The sequence below is a fragment of the Arvicola amphibius genome, chromosome 6 (assembly GCF_903992535.2).
Source record: "Arvicola amphibius chromosome 6, mArvAmp1.2, whole genome shotgun sequence".
Lineage (NCBI taxonomy): Eukaryota > Metazoa > Chordata > Mammalia > Rodentia > Cricetidae > Arvicola > Arvicola amphibius.
This window is the reverse complement of record NC_052052.2, coordinates 4047631-4062317: the sequence shown is the minus strand read 5'-3', so window position 1 is coordinate 4062317 and position 14687 is coordinate 4047631. Positions and strand designations below refer to the sequence as shown.

The 14687-nt window shown below is 51.1% G+C and overlaps 1 protein-coding gene across 1 annotated transcript in view; it reads left to right on the top strand.

Moving 5' to 3' along the window:
- The window catches only part of Acot7 (acyl-CoA thioesterase 7), a 65063-nt gene that overhangs the window by 10264 nt on the left and 40112 nt on the right, over positions 1-14687 (top strand). Inside the window, 3 exon segments of the mRNA XM_042055246.1 lie at positions 1386-1542; positions 6522-6613; positions 12389-12503. Coding sequence (XP_041911180.1) covers positions 1386-1542; positions 6522-6613; positions 12389-12503 — 364 coding nt within the window.

Genomic DNA, 14687 nt, shown 5'->3' with positions numbered 1-14687 from the left:
CCAAGTCCTCCTGTTTTACATAGTCCTGGAATTGCAGGTGTATGCAAGCAGGCCCTGCTCAATGGCCTTATGTTAAGGAACAATCATGTCCTCTTGGTCTTTCATTATGAACCTGAGGAAGGGCTTTAGCAGACTCAAGTATACCTGTGTCTTTATCTTGGACTTATAGACTGAGAAATGGAGAGATGAGAGATGAATTGCTCTTGTTTATAGCCCACCTAGCTTATTTTCTGTTTCAGCAGCTCTAACAGACCATGAAAGAGCCTGTAGGACCGACTGAACTAGACTAGTACTCGGCCTGTAGGACCGACTGAACTAGACTAGTACTCGGCCTGTAGGACTGTCTGAACTAGACTAGGACTGGGCTTGTAGACTGTGAGAGATTTTTTTTTTTTTTTTTTTGAGTGAAGGGCATCAGTCTGCATGCTTGCATCTACCATCTGGGCTTTACCATGGGGTTGAGGCTGTATATCCAGGGCTCCCAGGTGACTCGGGGACAAGGTGACTGGAGGCACACCTGGTGCCAGATGCTCTTTTAATAATTTTTTTTTTGTTTTGTTTTTCGAGACAGGGTTTCCCTGTAGTTTCTAGAGCCTGTCCTGGAGCTAGCTCTTGTAGACCAGGCTGGCCTCGAACTCAGAGATCCGCCTGCCTCTGCCTCCCGAGTGCTGGGATTAAAGGCGTGCGCCACCACCGCCCGGCCTCTTTTAATAATTTTTAATCATAAGACTGGGTTATCTGTTTAAAGGTTGGAGGGTGTGTGTGTGTGTGTGTGTGTGTGTGTGTGTGTGAGAGAGAGAGAGAGAGAGAGAGAGAGAGAGAGAGAGAGAGAGAGAGAGAATCTATTAGTGTCTAGTACCCTGGGCATGCCACTTCCATAGGTGACCTTTCCTGTGACCCATTCACCCTGTGGGCTGGTCTTTCTGGGATCCACATTTTGCACTTGGACAACATAGTGACAACAGGCAGGTTCTTTTCCTCTGATAATTGTGGAGATCAGAATGTGAAGTATTTAGAAGGTGCACAGCCACCTAAGACTGAAGCAGAGGAAGAGACAAGGCAGCCGAGCCCTGTCCTGAGGGTGGAGCCTAGAAAGACCCAGATGGTAACTGCTTCTCTTAGAAAGGGAGTGCTGCCGCCCCCTTCACTTCTGTGTGCTTCTTGCTATTCCGTATGAAGCAGTATGTGTTATTGTAGACAAATAAGAAGAAATGGCCCAGTTCAGTCAGTGGCAGCTCTGAGGTACTCGCTGCTGCTGCTCCGCACTTAGGCCGCCAATCAGCCATATTATTTCACAGTGAGGAACAGAACAGGTGGTTCTGAGGGAGCATTTCTGTGGTAGGGACTTGCTGGCTTGGACTAATGGCCTTCTCTGGTCTCTACAGGAGCGCTGTGTGGCTGCCCTGGCCCGGGTGGAGCGCACTGACTTCCTGTCACCCATGTGCATCGGCGAGGTGGCTCACGTCAGTGCGGAGCTCACCTATACTTCCAAGCATTCTGTGGAAGTCCAGGTCCACGTGATGTCAGAGAACATCCTCACAGGTGAGTCCCGGTGTTTCTCACCAGCCAGCGTGGCTCAGAGTCAGTGCTCTGCTTCGCTTTCTGTGCTGTGATTAAACCTGAGCCAAATCTCACTGGGGAAGAAAGGCTTTGTTTGAGCTGAGAAGCCACAGCCATCACTTGGGGGAAGCTGAATCAGGAATTTAAGGTAAGAGCCTGGAGGGAGAAACTGAAGCAGAGATGGTGGAGGAACGGAACGCTGTTTACCAGCTCCCTAACTCCGGCTTGCTTGCCTACCTTTCTTTTTTTCTTTTTTCTTTTTTTTTTAATATTTATTTATTATGTATACAATATTCTGTGTGTATATGCCTGCAGGCCAGAAGAGGGCACCAGACCTCATTACAGATGGTTGTGAGCCACCATTTGTTTGCCGGGAATTGAACTCAGGACCTTTGGAAGAGCAGGCAATGCTCTTAACTACTGAGCCATCTCTCCAGTCCTCACCTACCTTTCTTACACAGCCCACTATAGCCCCTACATCAATTAGCAGTTAAGAAAATGGCTCCCAGACATGGTCACAGGCCAGTCTGATCTGGGTAGTTCTTTTTTTTTTTTTTTTTTTCTTTTTTCTTTTTTTGGTTTTTCGAGACAGGGTTTCTCTGCAGCTTTCTTAGAGCCTGTCCTGGAACTAGCTCTTGTAGACCAGGCTGGCCTCGAACTCACAGAGATCCGCCTGCCTCTGCCTCCCGAGTGCTGGGATTAAAGGCGTGCGCCACCACCGCCCGGCTGGGTAGTTCTTTAGGTGACTCTCGGTTTGTGTCAAGTTGACAGCTGAAGCCAACTGACAGACAGCTTGCTCCTACTTGGAGGGTTGGCCATTCCCATGGGCTGGCTACATCTCTGTCTGACTTCTTTGGTCCTCATGGACCCTGTGGGCAGATTTTCGCGATCCATTTTTTTGCAGTTTGCAGATGGGAACACTGGTGGGTTATGAAGTCCACTTGAGCCCCTCCAGCGAGAACTGGATGCATTCCCAGCCTCCTTCCCCTCCTTCTTGAGACCAGCTAGTCCGTGGCACCATCCCCTGCTCTTCTGGATCATGGCTTGTATGGCTGTGCTGAGATTGCTAGGAAAATCTGCCCCTGCCCATTAGAGACCAGGCTTTTATAGAAGCTGTTGGGTCAACCTTAGCTTTGATTCATCTGAACCTTTTCTGTAGCTGTGGTAACCATGGAAACCCTTCTCCTTTTCCCTACTGGCACCACAGGGGAGCAGAGCTCCTTCTCATAAAGTACTTATATTTCTTTTATAACCTGGCTGTTGACTGGGAAGACAGGCCCTTCATTCCACTCTGTCTACTTACCACCACCCTGTGGTCCCATGAGCCTTAGAGGCCCAGCTGGTTTATTCCTTTTCTCCTTCCCCAGGTTCTCTGCAGTGGTAACCCCATGGAGTGATGGCTGAGGGCTGATTAAGGGGCTTGGACTGTCTTGGAAGGGCTAAAAACACAATTGTGCATCTGGAACATTCTGATGACATCAGCAGGGATGGATCAGAATGGGCTGGGTCACCTCAGCCACTATGCACTGGAAGACTGTGAGACAGCACTCTTGCTCCTCAGTCTGTGGTCCTTTGGCATTAGAGTGTTTTTTGGATGCCGGTCTCAGGCTGTGACACAGGAAGGGGCCCTGTGCCCCACTAGGGGAAGGCAGGCTCAGGGCAGAGAGGAGTTGCCGTGGTCTGTTTTGTGGGTCTTCCTCTGCTGGGCCTACCTAGGGTGGCTGGTCACCCCTGAGCAGGAGAGAGGCTCTTTGGAGCACCCTGGTCTTCGTGCTTGTTTGTAACCAGCCAGTAGATCTTTTTGTTGTGGGAGCCTTCAGATTCAGAAACTGTGGGGCCCATCGTACTGGAGTCCTACCGTGGGTGGCAGTAGCACACCTTTAATCCCAGCCCTCGGCAGTCAGAGGCAGTCAGAACTCTGTGAATTTGAGGTCAAAGAGTACAGAAAAATGAAGATATATCCTATCAAAAAAATACAGCCTAGACTATAGCACAAGTTCTAGGACAGTCATGGCTACACAGAGAAACCCTTTCTGGGGCAGGGCGGGGCGGCGGGAGGGGGAGGATTCCTTAGTGCTGGATAGATGGCTCAGTGGTTAACAGCACTGACTGCTCATACAGAGGACCTGGGTTTGATTCCCAGCACCCACATGTTAACTCACATCTGTCTGTACCTCCAGTTCTGAGTATCTATCTGGTGCCGTCTTCTTGCCTCCAATGGCACCATATGGATACGTGGTGCACATACATACATGCAGCAAAACCTACTCATAAAGTGAACCAATAAACAAGAACATATTTCTGCCTCACCTGAACAGCCAAAGCCTCAGCCCTCGCAAACCCAGTGACCAGAGGCCACTGTAGTGTGCGTCGGGAGAGCGGCAGGGCACAAAGGTATTCTGCAGCTTTCAGAATTGTGAGGGCACGCATGTGGTGCACAGACACACGTGTAGACAAAATACTCATACACATACAATACATTTTTAAAGCAATAAAATAATAATTCTTAGAAGGAGAAGCCTGAAGCAGCAATGCTGCCCTTTGCACTCCAAGACCCTCCTGTAGAGTCTCCCTTCCCTGAGGGGTGGGTGCAGGGGGCCTGGCAGAGGGACAGACCTTGAAGGGCAGAGACAGTGCTGGTGCAGTCTCCCGGGACACAGGACAGGCACTGTTTACTCTTAGTGCTCAGGGGAGGCAGTGCATGGCAGCTTTTCTCAGTGGGGCCTGGCCATTGCCTCAGATCCCCTTGGTCCCTCCTTCCTGGACCACGGATGGGCATAGTCTGGTCTAAGAGCAGGAAGGCTCAGAGGCTTCTTTCCATGTCTTCGTTGTCTTACCCCAGAGCTCATTATTGTAGACTGACCTCTGGCATGCCAGGGTTCTCTGCCATTTCCCTCCCAACATGTCCACTGGAAGGTGAGCCTGATGCCTGCATACAGCCATCTGACCCAACACCACCCTGACCACATGCCCTGGCTGATTGGATGAGTGACGGGAACACTGAGTCTAGGGGCGCTAGGTGTACACCCAGGGCTATAGCCCTTGTGAACGCAAAACTTGCTGTAATTAGCATGACCTTACTACAAGAGCAAGGACCCCAGTCACCATGCTCCCTTTCGTGGGGCTTAGCTGCAGTCCAGACTCCTCTGCGTGAGCACAAACCTGGCTCACTACTCTTACATCTTCTCCCCTGAGAAGCTGCGCGCTCACCTCTGCTACTGCAGAGTTTGGGGCGGGGGGGGGGGGGGGTGTCGTGGCTGCAGGCTGCTCTGGCAAACAAAACAGCACAGGGCCCGGAGGCATTTGTAGCAACAGTCCTGACATGGTTCCACTCGAGGGTGGGGATTGCACAATTAGTGTGTTTGCCTCATTTTGCTCAGTGCTGTTCATTTTGGTTTAGTGGGCCACTTGGGTTTCCATGGAAACCAGCTCTTCATGCTGGCATTGAGTCCAACAGGAAATCTTTATTCCCAAAAGCAGGTTGTCAGTTTCATTCAGTCAAAGCGTGGGGAAAATATTTTCCTATCGTGTCTGCCTATAGTTCCCAGGCATGGGAGCCTACAGCCTTATTCTAGGAGTGCCATGTGTCTGGGTGGGACTGTGAGGCTTGCCATTATGGAATAGGAGGGCCCCTGTGGGCCTGTCTTTTAATACTCCCTCCCCCCCCCCCACCACGGCAGTGCTTGACTGGGAGCCTGGGGCTGTCTGGTGTAACCGTAGGGAAACCCAAGGTTCCTAGGGAAGGTTCTCTAGAGGTAGCTGGAGGCACTCTTCTCCAGGGTGGAGAGCCCACCGTTGCTGCTCCTGCCTCCCTTGTCTCCGGTCTCTTGATGTCCCTGTACTCCCAGGAGCCTTCTATGTTGTCAAAGCCACGTCTTAAAGGCACATTCACACACTTTCTGAAGTGACTGGAACTGGAGAGACTTGGTGTGTGCTTAGGATGTCACCAAGCTGCCCTTTGACCTTAGTCAAAGCTCTTGACCTCTCTGGGCTTCTAGCTTCTTATGATAAGCAGGGCCATGGACCAGTGGACTGTGGATTCCTTTGATGCCCAAAGACCATGAGCTGTGGCTCTCAGTCCAGATGGGCTTTCCTGCTTTGGAAGCTTCATTCTACTCCGTGTCTGGACTCAATGTCTCAAGTGAGTCAGAGCCTATCACCCCTCTTGTGGCAGAAGCTCTGGATTGGACTATGTGGGGGAGAGGATGGGGAGAAGCAACTGACCTGTCGGCACTGGGCCTGAGGAACTGACCTCTGTGCTTTGGGCAGTGGTTGGCCTTGCCTGTTGCTGCCACCTCAGGACCTACTCAGTTCTGCAATCTCTCGATATGCCACGAGGTTTGGTTGTATGCACCCTTTAGGCTGCCCGCCCGCCTTTTCTCTTCTCTCTCTCTCTCTCTCTCTCTCTCTCTCTCTCTCTCTCTCTCTCTCTCTCTCTCTCTCTCTCTCTCTCTCTCTCTCGTTTCCCGCTGGTGGGAATTCTTGTAGCACCTGGACAGGTGAACAGAATCTTCTGAAAGGTTGTACTAGTCTGGACTGAGGATGTCAGGTGTTCAACAGGCAACAGCAATGTCTACTGGTGGGGACTTGGGCGAGCTAGCAGCTTGGCCCAGCCTCCTCAGCCTCCTGTATATGACAGGACTCCTTCTGCTGCAGGTTTATAGCTGTACCCCGTTTCTGTGAAACCAGCTCTGGGGCTGACTTCACTTAGCACCTGAGTCTGCAGCCCTTCCAGTAGCCTCTGTAAGGGGAAAACTTCCGCAGATGCAACTCCTGGGACTGTGAGGGACTCTGGTCCAATACGTCCACAATGGCAGTGCCCTCAAGCCAGGTGGCTGGACGCGACCTTGGGGATTTGGAGCCAGAGGTGACAGCATTGCAGCTCTGGCTGCTCAGGGCTGGAGGCAGCACCTGCCTGGTGCCAAACTGAAGCATCACTCATGTGATTTTCTTCTCTTAAGGTACCAAAAAGATGACCAATAAGGCCACCTTGTGGTATGTGCCCCTGTCACTGAAGAATGTGGACAAGGTCCTCGAGGTGCCTCCTATTGTGGTAAGGTGACCCTTTCTCGTGTCTCTTGGAGCAACTGTAGATGCTGGGCCCCTTGGAGCTGTGGGAGGCCCACTTAGCCGTAGGAGCAGCCCAGAGGATTGTGGGGTAGACTGTAGCACCAGGGCTCCTTGCAGACCTGGCAGGAATCTCTCTGGATGGGTGAAGAAACATTGAGCTCATGCCCTGAGGAAGTGCTGGTCTTGCAGTGCCTGTGACTCCTGGAATGCGCCTGTCAGTGGCCCACATTCCAGGGTAGGGTGTCCCTCTGTGTCACACTTGCTCAGGGGAAGGAAAGCTAATGACAGGACTGTCTCTGATTAGTGCTGGGTCTGCTAAGAGCAGGCTGACTGGGCCAAGCAAGCCACTCCCCGAATCATCTCAGCCTCTGAGGTACCCGTGGGAGGACTTGGTCTTATGTGAGCCTTGACTTCCCCTCTGCTGCCTCTTCTGGCATCGGCCTCCTCTTTTGAGTGTCTCTCATTGCATACGTGCATACATATATGCACATGCGCGCACACACACGTGCACACACGCACATAACTTAGTAGGATGAGAAGAGCCGTGTTTGTCTCTGCAGGGTCCACTATAGGCAGGCAGTCTAGGGCAGTGTCGTGTGACAAAACTTTTGCTGCGAGATGAGCAGTGGTGGCGCACGCCTTTAGTGATGGCACTCAGGAGGCAGAGGCAGGAGGATCTCTGTGAGTTCGAGGCCAGCCTGGTCTACAGAGCTAGTTCCAGGACAGCTAGGGCTGTTAAACAGAGAAACCCTGTCTTGAAAAACCAAACCAAAACAAAACAAGAGAAAACAACAACTTTTGTTGGGGAGGTACAACACACAGGTCTACTTATTCCGGCCAGTGTAGTAAACCAATGAGTTGTATTGGGATTACTTACAGGAACAGGAATGACTCAAAGACAGCTGCATCACCAAAATGCATCCCAATATGTGTGACAGCCCACAAAGTTAGGAACCTTCTGGAGCACACTGTTAGGCTTACAACTGTCAACAGGCTGGAGAGTGTCCTTTCCAAGTGACAGGACTGGTCTAAACCCCCCACTCCCCAAGCAGCCCGGCTGGTTTCTGATTCTCTCAGGGTCATCTTTGCAGCTCACCTGTCTGAGTCTTCTTTGCAGCTTGGCTCAGCTCTTCTGAGGGTGATGCATTACTGCTTCTCTGGTAGAGAAGGGCCTAGTGTATCTGCTCAGTTTCAGGGACTTCTTGGAGCTATTTGGAGTTGTTTCCCTTCTGTGTGTTGACACCTAGGGCCAAGGGCCCTTTGGTTGTGGTGAGGGTTTGTGTGGAATGTGATGAAGTGGGCACAGGAGGGTTAGGAAGGGCCTGCCCTCTGCTTGCAGAGCCACCAGAGACGGACAGTGCTGGCACCCACAGCCCTTGTTCCTTTTGGGCGTCTTCTCTTCCTCAATGTGCTGAGCAGGGGCAGGGGGCTTCCCGTGGGTGAGTCAGTTCTCTCATCTCTTCCTACTGGCTCTGGGTCGCTTGGGTCCATGGAGACTTATTCCTCGTCATCCCCCCACCCCCATCACTGCTCAGTGCCCAGCTGGACTAGGATACAGGTCAAGGTGTGCTTGATAACGTCCTCATCCTCTTGTCTCAGTGCCACCCCCACCCCCGCCAATGTGCTAGCAGTACTGCTATGCACCACTACACCTAGCTACTCGTTGTTGTTGTTATTGCTGTTTAGTTAGCTAGGGTGGTTTGGATGGGAAGGCTTGAGACAGGCTGACCTCTAGAAATTGTTGTGTCCCAGGGTGACCTGAACTCCTGATCATCCTGCCTATACCTCTCCAAGTGCTGTGATTATGGGTGCTACCACATGCACTTTTATTTATTTATTCTATAGCCCATGTTAACTTATAACTTTCCATGCCGTTTAGACTGACCTCAACCTTGCCATCCTGCCTCAACTTCCTGAGTTGTCAGGATCTCAGGCGTGCTCTACCACAGTTTGATAGTCTACGTATTTTTAAGTTTTTATTTTATGTGCATTGGTGTTTTACCTGTCTGTATGCCTGTGTAAGGGTGTCAGGTCCCCTGGAACTAGAGTTACTAGTTGCTAGCTGCCATGTGGGTGCTGGGAATTGAACTCAGGGCCTCTGGAAGAACAGCCAGTGTTCTTAACCACTAAGCCATCCATCTCTCCAGCCCCAAGTCTAGGTATTTTAAAAGAACCCTCTGGTGACAGAGAACTCCTGCTTCTGAGAAAGGGTAGCTTAGCCTTGGCCTGGCTGTGCTGGTCAGCAGTTGTGCTCAGCAGGTCTCTTCCTGTGAGCAAAGCAGAGGCCGGTGGTCCACAGTCCTGCCTGTGGTACTGTCCTGAGACAGATGTGACAAAGTGTTATGGCTATGGGTGGTTTAAAAACTAAAGAAGAGCTGGCCAGTGGTGGCATATGCCTTTAGTCCCAATACTAGGGAGGCAGAAGTAGGGGCAGGCAGATCTCTTGAGTTCCAGGACAGCAAGGGTTACACAGAGAAACCCTGTTTCTAAACCACCCCCAAGAAAAGTAAAAATAAAAACTAAAGAAGGCCAGAAATAGTGAGCACACACTTTTAATCCTAGCACTTGGGAAGTAGAGGCAGGTGAATCTCTGTGAGTTCAAGGCCAATCTGATCCACAAAGAGTTCTGGGACAACTGGGGCTACATAGAGAGAGACCCTGTCTCAAAAGTAAAATAAAATAAAAATTTAAAACTATAGAAGATTATTTGTTCACAGTTCTGATTGTCAAACCCCAAATCCTGTGTGACCAGGGCCACATGCCCTGTGGTGCTCAAGGGGAAGTTCCCATGTCCTGTTGTAGCTCCTCGTGGTGCAAGCCTATGGCCTCACCTGTCCGCCTCACCTTCCCTTTGGACGTGTCTTTGTATGGTCTTAGACACCGGCTGTAGGACTTAAGGCTACCCCACGCCAACTGCATTTGCAAAGTCCATTTCCAGAAATGTCCCCGTTCTGAGGTTCCATGGTTCTCTCTTGATGAACCCTATTCAATCCTGGGTGTGCTTCATGGGCCAGAGCCCACCCTCCCTCTCTCACTCCCTCCCACCCTCCTGAGCTCTGCTGCTCCGCCTGCTTCTTGGTTTGGCTGCTGCCTGGGGCTCAGGCCTAGTGGCAATCAAATGCATGGTAACAGCCACTAGAGCACATGTGCACTCTCCCTTGTCTCAGCAAGATCCCACAGGAGCACCCCATGCAGCCCTTGATGCTCTTGTCTCTCTAGTTGTTCTATATGGCTGCAAGGCTCTGTGCTGTTGCCTCCGGACAGCCCTAGACTGAGCACGTGACTGCTTTTCAAATATCAGGTCCCTAAAGGCTGGAGCCACTCAGGCTCCGGCCAGTTGCATGGGTGATCCAGAAAGTCGTTACCACAGGGACCGGCTCTGGCTCTCTGCGCTCTTACCCCATGCTCCTTGTGCAGTCACGAGTGCCCCCATGTGCGGAAGGAGGCCTGCAGTCTTTTAGTTTGTTTTGTGTGTCGGGGTTGATGACACATAAATACTAGTTGGGCTTTGTAGAGGAGTGTGTTGAAACTGGGCCACCAAGCTGAGGCCAAGGGGGCCGAGGAAGGAAGTACACCAGCCCCAGCTGCAGCAGCTGCTGGAATGATCTGGAGTCTTCCCACAGATACCAACCAATTTCCTGGGAATATAGGCCCTTATATTCCTTGGCAGGGCCCAGAAGAGATCGGTCCTGACCCTGGAAATCATGACTCCCTTCCTTGTTCTAGGAGGTACAGGTACTTGGAACTTGAAATCAGGCTTCAGATGCTACAAGCATTCTCCTACCAACCTTTCACAGAGAGTGACAGTCATTCAAGAAAGTGTGCAGCTGTCTGTTGCTATGTGTAGCACACATGCACACACACCTGTGCCCAGGTTGGTTACCAGGTGTGACTGTGGTCACTGTGTCACTTTAGAGTATGGCATGTCGAGCCTGGCGAACTGCAACTTTCCCTGTGATTATTAAAGAAGTCAGTGGGACTGCTGTGCCCGGAGGCCCCTGGTGCTGAACATACCAGCTCCTCTGGAGTGCACTTGCTCTAGGAGGCCCCTAAGTCTGAGGACCTGAACTCATTGTCTGCTGCTCTGGTTTTTATGTTTTGTTCCTGAATGTATATCTGTGCTCCACATATGAGCAGTGCCCCGTAGAGGCCAGAAGAGGGTGTGGGATCACCTAGGACTGGAGTTACAGATGGATGCGGGTCTTCTGCAAGAGCAGCTGGTGCTCCTAACCACGGAGCCATCTCTCTAGACAGTGCTCCTATCCACTGAGCCATCTCCAGCCAGTGCTTGGCCTTGTTGTTGTGGTGGGAGTGTGGAGGGAACCCAGCGCCTTGTGCATCCTGTCTAAAATTTCTGGAAGGCATTTCTTGAGGATGTTGGAATCTGACCATCAGTTCTGTGTGATGGACCAAACACAGGCAGATGCTACTCTTGCCCCCCAAACACTGGGCATGAGCGTCAAGAAGTAGTCAGTTCACAGAAGGGAAGGTTGAATGTCTCCTGCAGTGTTAAATGCTCCTGGCAGTGGCGCTTGACTTTTATCTTTTGAGCAAACCTCTCAGCTCCCTCCTTGGCCTACTTTGAAGAAGCATTCTTCAGTTGAAGGGGATGGATAGTTAATCCTCAGAATTCTGCCCAGCTGCTCAGCCAAGCCTGGAGCAGGAGCAGGTCTTTAGAAAGGAGGTCTAAAGCTACCATTCAGCGTGATTTATGGTCAGAGAGGTTTTGACAGGTAGGGAGGAACCAGAGGACTTGAGTGGGCAGTGCTCAGCACGGAGGGCAGGGACAGTGACTGGGTGGTGCTCAGCACGGAGGGCCGGGTTAAGGGGAGTGTGTACTGCCTCTGGGGGCTCAGCACGGAGGCTTCCGAGGGTGGGTTGACAGTAGACTTGGTACATACCTGAGGCTAGCACACAGGACTCCAAGGATCCCAGGGAGGAAATGAGGCAGTGTGGTATTAAAAATCCTTTATCCCCATCATGCCCAGGATTTGAGAAGTCTCAGCTTGTGTAATAGATTTTATTGATATTTAGTTGTTGTTGTTTTTTCTACACAGAGTTTCTCTGTGTAGCTGTGGCTGTCCTGGAAGTCGCTCTGAGAACCAGACTGGCCTCTGACTCAGAGATCTGCCTGCCTCTGCCTCCCTAATGCTGGGATCAAAGGTGTGCATTATAATAGATTATATATTTACACTTCCTGGACCAAAGTCCTGTGATTCTTTAGGAGCGCCTTGGGGGCTGTTTTAGCCATGGCTGCCTGGCTGTGCAAAGGTCCTGCCTGCTGATTGGCTGGTGGATAACAAAGATAGCAGGAGGGTGATCTGGGTGGGATTCTGCAGCTTAATGTTCAGGACAGAGTTGGGTGCCAAGTGATAGGATGTGGCCAAGAATCATCAGAATGGTGTCATTTTAATAGCAGAGAGGGACACTGCTAAATGACTATCAGTCACATAGACTGTGTTGCAGTGACATAATGAAGCAGGGTTGTTTAACTCTCATGTCAGGAACAGGACTTTGTATATCCATAGGTATACTGAGATCTAACTGTGATGTCTACCAGGCTGTCTGGTGAGGGGCACACTGTGACACTCTCATCTGTCCTGTGTTCTTGTTATATAGTGGTCATGCCGTCAGAAGAAAGGGGGCAGTTCTGATTACAGAGTGCTAGAAGGGAGGGGCTCTGGCCTGGAGCCTGGAGGGAATGGAGGAAGGCTGGGTGCCCCCACACTTGACCCTCTCTTTGGCTTCCTTTCCACAGTATTCGCGGCAGGAACTGGAGGAAGAGGGTCGGAAGCGCTATGAAGCCCAAAAGCTAGAACGCATGGAGACCAAGTGGAGGAACGGGGACATCGTCCAGCCTGTCCTGAACCCAGGTGAATTGGGGACTGGAGTAGGCTGATACCAGGGACAAATGCCATTCCTCAGGGTGCCTCACAGGCCACAGAAGCTTACCAGTGTGCTTTCACTACCCTCCGGGCTCTTGGGTGTTGAATTCTCTCCTGGAGCCAGGCTTTGTCCATTGTCCTGCCCTTGGCTAGGTAGACCTCTTTCTGTAGCACAGCTGGCAGGCAGAGGTGGCATTGGCTCTTTCTGAGAGTCTGGGTGGGGACTGCCATCCTGGCTCATGCTGGTCTCAGGAGAGGGCTGCTTGCTCATGATAGCATTTGTTTTTTGCTGTCACTCCCGAGTTTTCTCAGGAACTTGTTTTTGAGCAAATGTCTATAGCATTAGCAGAAACGGTCTGGGTCAGGAGACTACCACAGATTGAAGTACCTTTTCTCCACAGGCTCCGTAGGTAGACATTTGCCTCTGTGTAACTTGGTCGTTCTCACCATGTAAGTGACAAGCTTCAACTCTCATTGTGGGATCTTTCCTTTTCCTTTCCTCTGTCCCCTACCAGGCTGGTATATGTTTCCATGCAGTGTCTGTCCAAAACTAAATAGGGGCCTCCCCAGGTTCCTTGGTGACAGTTGGGGCAGGAACTTGGTGAGGGATTATTGTGGGCCCACCGTTAGAGGGAGGTTTTCCAGGTAACTCCTGTGACTCCCTGCACATGCATTCGCCAGAGTTTAATAGTCTCGAGAGAATACTTTCTTTCTAAAATGTACTAGGAGCTTCTCTATCTTGCTGGAAATGGTCTGCACCCATTCTAATAATCAGGATTCTGTTTTTGGTTCCTTGTTGTCCCTGAGCAGAGGACTTCCTGGCCTCCAGTTTCTCAGGTCTCTGGGTAGGTGGAAGTTTGTTGTCTCTGTTTGGCTCTCTCAGTCGCCATGTGGCCTGAGCACACTCTGTGGGACTGTCCATGCAATGGCATTGCTGTGCACAGGTGTCTCACCCCATGTCCGCCTGAGTTTGCCTGTCATTCTTCTTCCTTTCTCAGCTTACCACACCCGAAACACCCGTCATCCAGAGCCCGTGACCTGGGCAGGATATAAAATCTTCATTCTTGGTTGGGCTCTTCTACCCCTACATCTGCTTTTAACAAAAGAGAAAGGAGGAGGGAGGGAGAATGAGAACTCTACTGGAATCCCAGTGTTTAGAGGGCTGAGGCAGGATTGCAGCGAGTTCAGCTCTAGCCTGGACTATATAACGAGACTCCATCTCAAAGAAACCCCAAAGAGCCCAGTTTTTGGGTGTTAGACCTTATCTGACCATCTCGGAATCTGAAATTACTCGGCTGTCAATCAGAGTAGCTTCCTCGACTCTGGAGACTGTCATCCCCACCATCTCCTGCTTGTGAATCTGATTCTTAGATGTCGTCACAGTCCATTGCTTGATGACAGTGATTGAAGTTGGCAGTGTGAACTTGGGGCTTTCTGGGGGATTTTTACATTTTGTTTTTCTGTCTCTTGTAAAAACACATCTCCCTCAGCTGATTGGATCTGAGAAGTGGAACGGGGGTCACATGTCTGCTCTTTACTCTTTATCATTTCTTTCTTGGGTAGCGGGGCTTGAATCCAGAGCCCCGTGAAGCTGGGCAAGTGTTCGCCCTTTTCATGGTCTCTTGTGATACTGTGTTTCCGACTTTCATTTCCTGGCAGAACCATCCTTGTTCTCTTGGGTCCACTGTACCTGTTCTCCTGCTTGTGTGGTGGGCTCTGCTGAGTGAGTGGGCTGGTGGGGTGCTGTGTCCACAGGAGCAGTGTGGATGAGGTTTGTGTCTTTCCCAGATGGGGCTGTTGTGTTATCCTTCCTAGGGAGACAGGAACAAATGTTCCAAATTTGGAGCCCCAAAGGCAGAAGAAGGAAGTCATTTCACCCCAGCCTCCCTTGGTGTGCTGGCTAGTTAGGAGTGTAGGTGATGGATTGGTGACTCACAGGTGTTACAGGTGCCCCCTCTCCCAGCAGCGGCTGTGTGCCCTGGCAGGAAGGCAACACACACCGCCTCTTGGACATCCTGTGAAGTCTGAAGTCCTCCTCTCTTCACTAGGGTGTTTTATGGGCAAGGGTCTCAATCGTAGCTGCTTTACTTCAGGATGGCAGTGCCCCTCATTCTTGGAGGGCAGAGCTCTACAATGCAGCATTCATGCTTCCCCTCCTCCACTGCATTCACC